This window comes from Microtus pennsylvanicus, chromosome 5, assembly GCF_037038515.1.
Source record: "Microtus pennsylvanicus isolate mMicPen1 chromosome 5, mMicPen1.hap1, whole genome shotgun sequence".
Classification (NCBI taxonomy): domain Eukaryota; kingdom Metazoa; phylum Chordata; class Mammalia; order Rodentia; family Cricetidae; genus Microtus; species Microtus pennsylvanicus.
Window position 1 is genome coordinate 136,534,504 of NC_134583.1, and position 9,149 is coordinate 136,543,652.

Genomic DNA, 9,149 nt, shown 5'->3' on the forward strand with positions numbered 1-9,149 from the left:
TTCCCCAATGGGTCATAGTTTTAATGGTTTTTTTAAACAGCGGCATAAATATCATGGCACATTAAATCAGAAATGCCAGCACAGCTAATGATGCACAATCTTATCTGGAAATCCAGATTCAAGACAGCCTGGGTACATCTTATTTCTGGGTTTCACTATTCTCAATCACACAGGCACCGAAGTCAAATGTCCTGGCATTTCCAGCAAAGTCTACGACATCAGTAAGTCCTGTGAGGAAAGGGATGATAGACACCACGGTCGGTGCCATCTGTTACCTCTCCCCTAGTCATCTGCAGGACGTCCCAGTTCTGACACGCCTCTTTCAGAATTTATACACATTCCTATCCACTCTAATTCTCGGCGTGGAAAGCACAGCAGCTCCTGACTGTGTCTAAAGATCTCCCAACCAACACTTGAACCCTGAAGCTTCTTGTCCTTTTTCTGCCCCCAGAGGAGCTCTCCCAGCCTCCACACTCAGGCTTCCCTTGGCACCCATGGGACCTTCAACTTTTCTCCATGCACGGTTCTTTTCTGAAGAGTCAAAGAAAAAAAAAGCCAGCAGGTTTACCATCCCTTCAAGACCACGGCTAGCTACTGTTGTTGACTGAACTCTCGTGAAGAAAATTGTATGAGAATAGGTGGAGGGGCTGCGGTCAAGAGAGACGGGCATGCTGAGTACTGTATGATAAAGTCTAGTCTCTGAAAATCCAAGCACACACACAGCTCTGCCCCACAGGCTCCCGGGAGACTCTTCCTGTCCCCATACCCCATCTGCTCCACTATTCTCCACATTGGCTCCTTTCTCCTTTGTGTGACTCAGGCCCTAGACCCATGGAAACCACACTGGCAAGAGTCCACAGTGACCATACCTCCTCAAGTGTCTTCGCATGCCTCGGAGACCAAAGGCTCCCACAATTAAATTTTCACAAGTATGGGCCTGCCAACTGGCCACTAAAATGCTAGCCTGACTCAGCAGCTCCATTTCCCTTCCACGGTTCAGGATGCAGAAGGGAAAACATCTTTAGATTATATCTCATTGTTGTTCTCCTCCTTAGTTCTGCTGGGCTGCATGCAAGATCTCAACGATGCTTTTTATCCAGTTAACAAGGCAGCTTTGGGGTTGAGGACTCCAAAGAAAACATAAACAAACATATTCTTGAGGGGGCAGGCATGCTTCCATGTCTAAAAATGTACTTGGCCATATATGTGTGTGTGTAGAGGCCAGAGGTCAATGGGTATCTTCCTACTGCTCTGCACATTATTCTTTTGAGACAGGGTCTCTCACTGAAGCTGAAGTCTGGCTAGCCATAGAATTCCCTTGATCTGCCTGCCTCAGCCTCCCCTCCTCGATGCTGAGATCATGGATGTGTATACATCACCAGCTCAGCCTTCCCCTCCTCGATGCTGAGATCATGGATGTGTATACATCACCAGCTCCAGCTTTGGTGTGGTGCTGAGGATCCACACACTTCTCCATGCTCCTTCAGGAAGCACTGAACTCACTGAGCAATCCTCACTACAAGGCTTTCAAACGCTTCTTAGTCCATGGGAGGACTGAGCTCACACTTACATGTGGATAAACACACTCTTCACACCAGACAGAATAACCCAAACATGGGATCCCCGATGGTTACTACCTCGGTAGGACTCAGAAAGCCAGCAGTCCTGGCTTCCTCGGAGACACGCCCAACACAGAACATCTCTGCAAACTCAGACTCCAGCTGTGAAAAGCTACATTCATCATTGTGTTTCTCCAGCCTCCATCTGACAGAGACCATACTGCCTAATGTGCTGTATTCAATGACTCCAAACCCCTCAAGGCTCCATTTGGATTTACTATACCTACTTAAGGAACACAGTCACTGTCAAAGGTCAAAGCTCTCTGGGGCTAGAACCTAAGTCCAATGCCCTCGAGATACCAAATGCAAGCTCTAAACAGAGCCTTCCAGCTTCTGCTTAATTCATTATGACTTTTAGGTACTCAACAGGATGGATCTCACACACTCAGGATCCTGTTTGCTGTGAAAATAGACCTGACTGAGGTTGCTTAGCCGGTAAATGAGTAAGGGAAACTTGATCAATACAGAAAAATTTTCTGGTACTCGTCAAGGGAATTTAGACAACAACGGCCTTGCTGTTCCAAGGGTGGTACAGGAGTGCAGGGGCAGGGGAGAGATTCTGGATTCAGCTCCGTCTTCCTTCAGTATTGCAGACTGGAGAACTGGAGGTCACTCTAATTGCCTCAGTATACCAAGACGAAAGACACCGTATGGGACAGGAGTCCGTACAAAGCTCCATGAATAGCTCACTTAAATTAAAATCAAAATAGCCCTTATTTATGGGATGGGTCATACCCTTCCAGCCATCAGTGGGAAGTAAGGTTCTCATGGCAGGAAGCAGGTAAGAGGTACCTGATCAGTTACACCCCATCTCAGTTCCACCATAACTGTTTCCTTAAAAGCACACTGTCCGTGCAATTCTCTCTCACACTACTTAAGACACTGTCCTTGTAGGACAGAGAAAAACAATCAGGATTTACAGAAAATCACCAGAAAATTCAAGAGAACACCAAGGTCTCGGAAACCAAAACCAACTTGTAGCCTCATATCTTACCCCCCATTCCCCCCCCACACACACACGGTGGGAGAGAGGGAGAGGGATTTAAAACAAAAGACCAAATAGAAAATAGTGTGTATAAGTGCATCTCAAGCTTCCTGTTCCCATGAAGGACCTATCCAGGCAGATCTTGCTAAAATTCAGATTCTGATTCAGTTGTTTGGATGGATTCTAACTTCCACATGAAGGAGGCCAGTCTGTGCCAACACTGGGATAGATGAAAAAGAAAAACCATCTTACAGTCAAACAAATATGGTTTTGAATTTCCTTACATTTATGGACTTTGTGATTGCATGATAGTTTCCCACCATCCCTGTGCCTCAACCTGCTCATCTACAGACCAAAATAATAACCCAAATGCACGTGATGGCCTGAGTTAGTGACGAGGGTCTCCTGACCCAGTGCTTGGCACATAGCAAGGCTCAGTAAATGCCGTCAGCTGCCTCTACAATTCACAAGGACCAGGATGATAGCTGGCTCACTGCCAAAACCACAGCAGCGAGAACACAGTAATGGTCCAGCGGATATTCGGCCAATGAGTGCACATCCACACACACAATAGCGAAAAGTACATACTGCCCCCATTCCGTGTCTTTTTACATAAAAGCCCAAGGCGTCTAAAACACCAAGAGATTCTTATCAACAGAATCACAGAATCAGATTCAACGCTAACCATTGTGTTTAATCAGCAAGACACGTGTAATTTGCGGTGGTTATACATATTTGAGAAACGTCTTAACTGTAAATAAGTAAAGACAGCACCAGCCTCGGATCTGTATTTCATTAACAGAAATCACTGCCTTCCCTATTATATGTGGGCTCTCTCAATGCAGATGTTATGAAAAAAAAACCTTAATTCACAAACTTCAGTTCACTTCCAAATCAAATTCAGAACTGCAAAGAAAGTCCTAACAAGACTAAATTTTAAAGGGCCGCACTGGGCAGAAGTATAGTCTCACCTATGCATGCTCAGGACAAACAAGGAAGAGAAGACATATGAACAAATGGCAGAATGTTAGCTTTCAAATCAAAGGTGGTTCGTCTACCTACAGTTCAACAGTTTACAGTCATCTCCACTGTGGGCAAATCCCACCCCACAGAGACACCGTGTAAGGTATGCAGCAGGAAGAATACAGCTGCCACCTATGGACAGAAGCAGTGCTCCCGTGGCCATGAGTCAGCCAATCACTCTCGGTCACCTCCCTCAGGCTCTCCCAAACCACCATACCACATAACTTCATTGAGAACTACTCTCCGGTCACAGGAGCACTGCTAAGCATTCCATCTCTTCATCATCTCTCTACCTCTGCCTTCCCAGAAACAGTCCCTTGTCCTCTACAGGGCGTGAGCGCTGAAGACAAGGCAAGCCAGCAGACTCAAGCAGGCAAAGGCACTGCAGAAAAGTATCTATCAATCAGCTTACCTGATATGAACGGGACTGCCCGGAATATATCTGACAACCTGCTGTTAACCGGCTCATACGGGGAATCTTCCAGGAGATCATTTCCTAGAAATGACAGGAAGATTAGGCTCAGCTCTGGAAAACGGGTATATTTCAAACCATGCCTCACTGCTAGGTGGGAACCCCTAATCATGTTATGACTGTGTACCGAGAAAACGCTGACAGACTTCACATGCATGTTTGGGGATGTGATTATTTCTTTTTCAATCTCTTCGTTGTCCTTGCTCTCTCCAGAGTGCCTTGGAAATACTGGAGCACAACACGGCCCGAGCTTGCCAGAAAACTCTCCCACTCTTGCAAAGGAATTGAAATCTGAGAGGAAAGAGCTAGTGACGTCACAAACTTTGCTTGCCTGCAGGAACCAATGGAAGAAGGATGACCAGGAGAGGCCCCTACTTCTGTTAGCTCCCTGCAAACCAAGGCATGTGGCCTGCAAGCAGGCGCTAGCTGTTCCTAAGATCATCCCCAGAAACAGGCTTTCGTGACTAGGTTTTAGAAGTGGCAGCTGACAGTCTAAGCCTCTTCATTACAAATGTTCAGGGAGTCTCAGGGAAGAATGAAGGTACGGGGATCCGTGTGGTCCATTTACAGGCTCCCTAAGTCCCACTGGAATGGGCAGTTGTGGCTGCTACTCATGAACTAGCCATGGTTAAACCTCAGCAGCTGGTCCAAAACTCAGCTAATCTAAGATGACAAATGGTTTTTCACGCATGTGTTTCAACCTGTGTGCAGGGGTGAAGACAGAGTTCGCAGGTTCTGCAATACTTCATCTCATGTCATAAGGGAAGAAAGGAGGGAAATCTCCAGGCAAAATGCAGGCAAAGCTTTTGCATGATTACTCTCTAAAGCCAGTGAAAGCTCCGGGGCTGGCAGAGAAGTGGGTTCCTTAGGTAGCGTTTACGGGGGTCCCCAATCTGATGTTCTAACTAGGTTTCAGAAAGGTCAGTGGGATCCCAAGGGTGCCCCCACCCCCTTGTGGATCTGCCAACAAGACTGCTCAGCTGCAGGAAACACCAGCTGCTGCTGTCCCTAGAGGCCAATGAAAGGTCCTCATTCCGCAGCTGGGGGAAGAGAGTGGGAGATGAGATCAGCCGGCTTAACCCCAGGACTGGGTGGACTGAGGTTGCCTCGCGAGTTTGGAGAGAAACCGGGGAGTGCCGGTGGAGGCATCTGATGCGTACCCTGCAGACTCTGGTACATGCTCCAGTAGATACGCAGGCAGTTTTTCTCTTTCTTCATGCCCCGCTTGCAGCGGCAGTTGTAGAGAGACTTTTGCTTCAGGGCCTCCATGGCGTTGCGACACTCATCTTTGGCCTCGAGACCGGATGCCAGGCTGAAGTTGGTCTCCTTTCCCGCCACACACTGCCTTAGCGTGCGGTACTTGGTGCTGCAGGTCTGTTCCTTCAGGCACTGATCGCTGGCTTTTACGCAGTCCAGGCGGTCCCCACCACTCACCTCGGCCGACAGCAGCAAATCTACAGGGTGAATGAGAAGAACGCTTGAGTGCAGCAGACTAGCTGGGGACCCCGATTCCAGGTCGCAGAAGGGGTGGGAGATGGAGCGCACGCCTAGGGCATGATAGCTCCACTGTCATTGTGAGGGGCAAATTAGGTAGGAAGCTGGTCTACCCCTTTTCCGGGAGACCATATTTCCCCACCCCTGGAACTGCTGCCGTCATGCTCCCTCCCTGGCCTGCCATGGAAGGTAGTAACAGCTTCCATTGGCCACTTTGCAGGATTTACTGAGGATCCCTGCGAGGCCCCGGCGCCCCAAAGCAGAAGCGGTCCTGAAACGCTGACTGCCCCGCCTCCCCGGGCACCTGGGGCTGCAGTCTCCGGGCCAGCCAGTCCGCAGCAGCCTAAGGGCCCTCCGCTGAAAGCGTGGTAGAGCGCTTGGCACCGTCGTGAGCTGGGCGAAAGGCAGGCAAGTGGCACAGTCTGCCCCGCGGGTGCGCCGAGACATTATTCCCAAAAAACTTTTGCATTCCAAGTTTGCTCTCTTCCCACCCCAGCGTTTTTTCGACCATACTCCACCTGCCCGAGCGCCTTGGCGAGCTCTTCCCGACTTCCAAGGGGGCCAAGGCCCCGGGGTGAAGGTCTAGAACCCATCAGATGCCCATCGGGCTGGGTTATTATTAACACAGCAAAATAAAACCAGCCGCACAGAGCTGCGCTGCCGCCGCTCCCCAAACCCAGGAACGCTTGAACCTCTTCACATCCCAACGAAACTTCTTCCACCAAAATCCAAGGTACCCACGGCGCAATTCTCGAGTGGCCGCTGCAAGGGACCCTCTTTGAAAGACTCTGGGTGAAAAAAGCCAGCAACGGCCTCGACTTACCCAGGAGTGGCAGCGCGAAGTACAGAGTGGCCAGAAACATGGTGCCGGAGCGAAGCTGGTCCCCGCCCCCCAAAATCCAAAGCCGCCGCCGCTGGGTCTCGCGGGGAGAGCTCAGCGTGCAGCGATCCCCGGGCGACCGCGCTTCTCTGGCCACTCAAAGTTCAGCTCCATCCAGGGTGAGAGGAAACTCCCCGTTGCTCTGCCGCCCACCGCCGCCAGCAACTCAGCTCCGGGCGGGCGCGAGGGCGGGAGGCGGACCCGCTTTTAGGGGTTCAGTTCCGACCCAACCTGGAAGGGAGAGAGCGCTTTGAAATGAGAGCCCAGAGTGCTGAAGCCTCCTGCTCACACCTCTATCCCCTCCCCCATTCCCGCCTTGGGGGACTTCTCAACGCTACCCCCACTCGGTCCGAGAGCATCTATTCCGGGCGTGGGGAGACTCCGGAACCGGCGGTTTGGAGCTGGACAGGTTCGCTAGGGCTCCCAGCGTCCAAAGCCGGAGGCTATCCCGCACAACCCAAGAGACTGAACGCAAGCAAATAAATAAGCATTACTTTCCGAGCAAGCGCCGGAAGCAAGCTGGCGCTGCCCAGAGTCGGAGCCTCGGCGGCGAAGGCGCCTTAGCCAACCCCGGCTGGACCAAGACCCTGCTCCGGGAAGTTGGCCGCCTTTCCTGGCTCCCGCCCGACCACTCGCTGGCTCGATCGTGAGCGTTCAAGCTCCTCTTCCTCTGGCCCTCTGCATCCCGGCCACCAATCGCCACCTCTCTCGCCAAGACCCCCTCCCCCGGGCTAGCTTCTTTTCTCAGGCAGTCCCGCAGAAAGACACTGACATCCTGACTGGAGCTGAAATCCGGCTTCTGTGCCCCTACCCGCCACGCATCCTGGGCTCCTTCGCAGACATCCGTGCCTCTCACGCACTTGCCCAGCGCCCGAACTCCTGCGCATCCACACCACTGCCCCGGGAGAAAGATCTAGCCCGCAGCATCTGCACGCCCCAGCAGGTGCAGCCCCGCACCACTAGCGCCCCCCTGGCCCCAAAGTTGAAGGATGCCAGCAAAATGGAAAGGGGTGGCTAGAACTGAAGAGGAGGTGGCAATGGGCTCTCAAGTGGAGTGAAAAAACTCTAAACGCCACCAACCTGGACTGAACCGACCCGCGTCCAGCAGCGGCGAACAGCCAGTGTTTATTTATTCTTTGGGGGTCACCCGCCCCCTCTTTCCTTTTCCGGGCTCAATTTCTTGCGCTAGGGGGAAAACGAGATGCCATAATCTGCTACAGCTAGGAGGATAGAGTTGGCCAGGACGATTTCCGAGCAGACCACCCCACCCCACCCCCGCCCTGCCCAGGCTCAGTGCCCGGTAGGGATGTCAGCGGTTATTGGAAGCTGCGGGAGGGTAGCGTGCCCAGATTGGTTTTGGCCAACGGACCCTCAGCCTGCTTCTGCTCCCGGCAGCGCAGAGCCAGCTTCTTCGTGGAGCGCAGCTCCTCTATCAGCCACAGTAGACTTACAAGCTGACCAGCAGTGAGACCCAAAGCCAACACGCACACAGGCTTAGGACCCGCAGCGCTACGCAGCCGCCGCCGCTGAGACTGCACCCTCCTCCCACCCCTCGCGTCCTTTCAGTGTACAAGGGCTCTTTCTTTAGTGCAAACAGCAATCCATCCAGACCCTTTTGAACACAAAGTTTTTTTTCTCCACGTCATTCGCGGCTGTGACTCAAGACTTGGCACGGTACAGACTCACTCAGACCTAAGCCCTAAACAGCGATCTCGAAATGCACCCACCGTCGATCCAGGCCATTGTGAGCTTACACACCTCTCTCCCCCCAGCTCGGACGGCGAGACAAAGCAAAGCCCCCAGCCCACTGCACTAGAGGCTGGGCAGACCCAGCTTTAGGTAATTTATAAGGTGACCTCCATCTTGACTGTTTCAAGAGTAAATTACTTTTCAAAAGCATTATTTAAGCAGAACACATCCATAGTCCCCAACCCCAACTTCAAGAGTCTCTCCAGAGATACAGCTGAAGTGATACCCGCTGTGGCTTAGGGTTCCAGCGATCTGTCTAGAGTAGCGTACAGTCCGCAGTGGTGGGTGACCGACCAGCTTGCTGCTCAGGACTTGTATTGGAGATCTTTTCTGTGTCCAAGTTCATCTCTCAGCAAAACCGAGTTTGAATCAAATCTATGAGCCCAGCTGTCAAATCTGCAAATCCATCACCACAGACAATGGGCCGCCAAGGAGGACAGAAAAGAAACGCTGTTTTTGATCCAGGGGGTTAATTGAAAAGGGCACAGTCTTTAGTTTAAGTTTGAGACTGGGGTGTAAGGGCAGGGAAAAGAGGAGGAGGGATGGGTCGCTCTCCATTCAAGTACACACCAGCCAGGCGAGCCCTTCAGCTGTGGTCCCTGCTAGCGTGGCGATGTTCATTGTTTGGAGTCCTCAAAGGGTGTCTGTGTCTTAGTAAGGGACCCAAACCCAGGGGACATCCCGCCAGCCCTAGCTCCTCCTCTGCTTCGCACGTGCTCCTCAGGGGCAGGTATGAAGTGGCTGGTGCCTTCAGCAGGAATCCCTCCCCCCAGCCAGCGTCACATTCAATCACACCAGCCACAGATATCCAGTTCAATGTATCAGTTTACACTTGGTAGTTGAGTAAACAAAGAAAGCATATGTCACATTTTCGCGACAGATGGTTCAATCCAAGGGCTACTTAAGTTTATTTCTCTAGCGATAGTC

General features: G+C 51.6%; 1 protein-coding gene across 7 annotated transcripts in view; it reads right to left on the bottom strand.

Annotated features, from left to right (window-relative positions):
* Positions 1 to 8,064, bottom strand: part of Gfra1 (GDNF family receptor alpha 1) — a 221,303-nt gene extending 213,239 nt beyond the window's left edge. Inside the window, exons 1-4 of one of the 7 annotated variants that reach the window (XM_075974539.1) lie at positions 7,925 to 8,064; positions 6,417 to 6,704; positions 5,260 to 5,553; positions 4,040 to 4,123 (exon numbers count right to left, since the gene is read on the bottom strand). In XM_075974539.1, coding sequence (XP_075830654.1) covers positions 4,040 to 4,123; positions 5,260 to 5,553; positions 6,417 to 6,456 — 418 coding nt within the window. In that variant the 5' untranslated portion in view covers positions 6,457 to 6,704; positions 7,925 to 8,064. Of the gene's footprint in view, positions 1 to 4,039; positions 4,124 to 5,259; positions 5,554 to 6,416; positions 6,705 to 6,967; positions 7,153 to 7,245; positions 7,427 to 7,553; positions 7,704 to 7,924 lie in introns of those variants that run through there. The other 6 variants (XM_075974534.1, XM_075974536.1, XM_075974538.1 and 3 more) reach the window with 6 other exon arrangements.
* Positions 8,065 to 9,149: the final 1,085 nt, after the last annotated feature.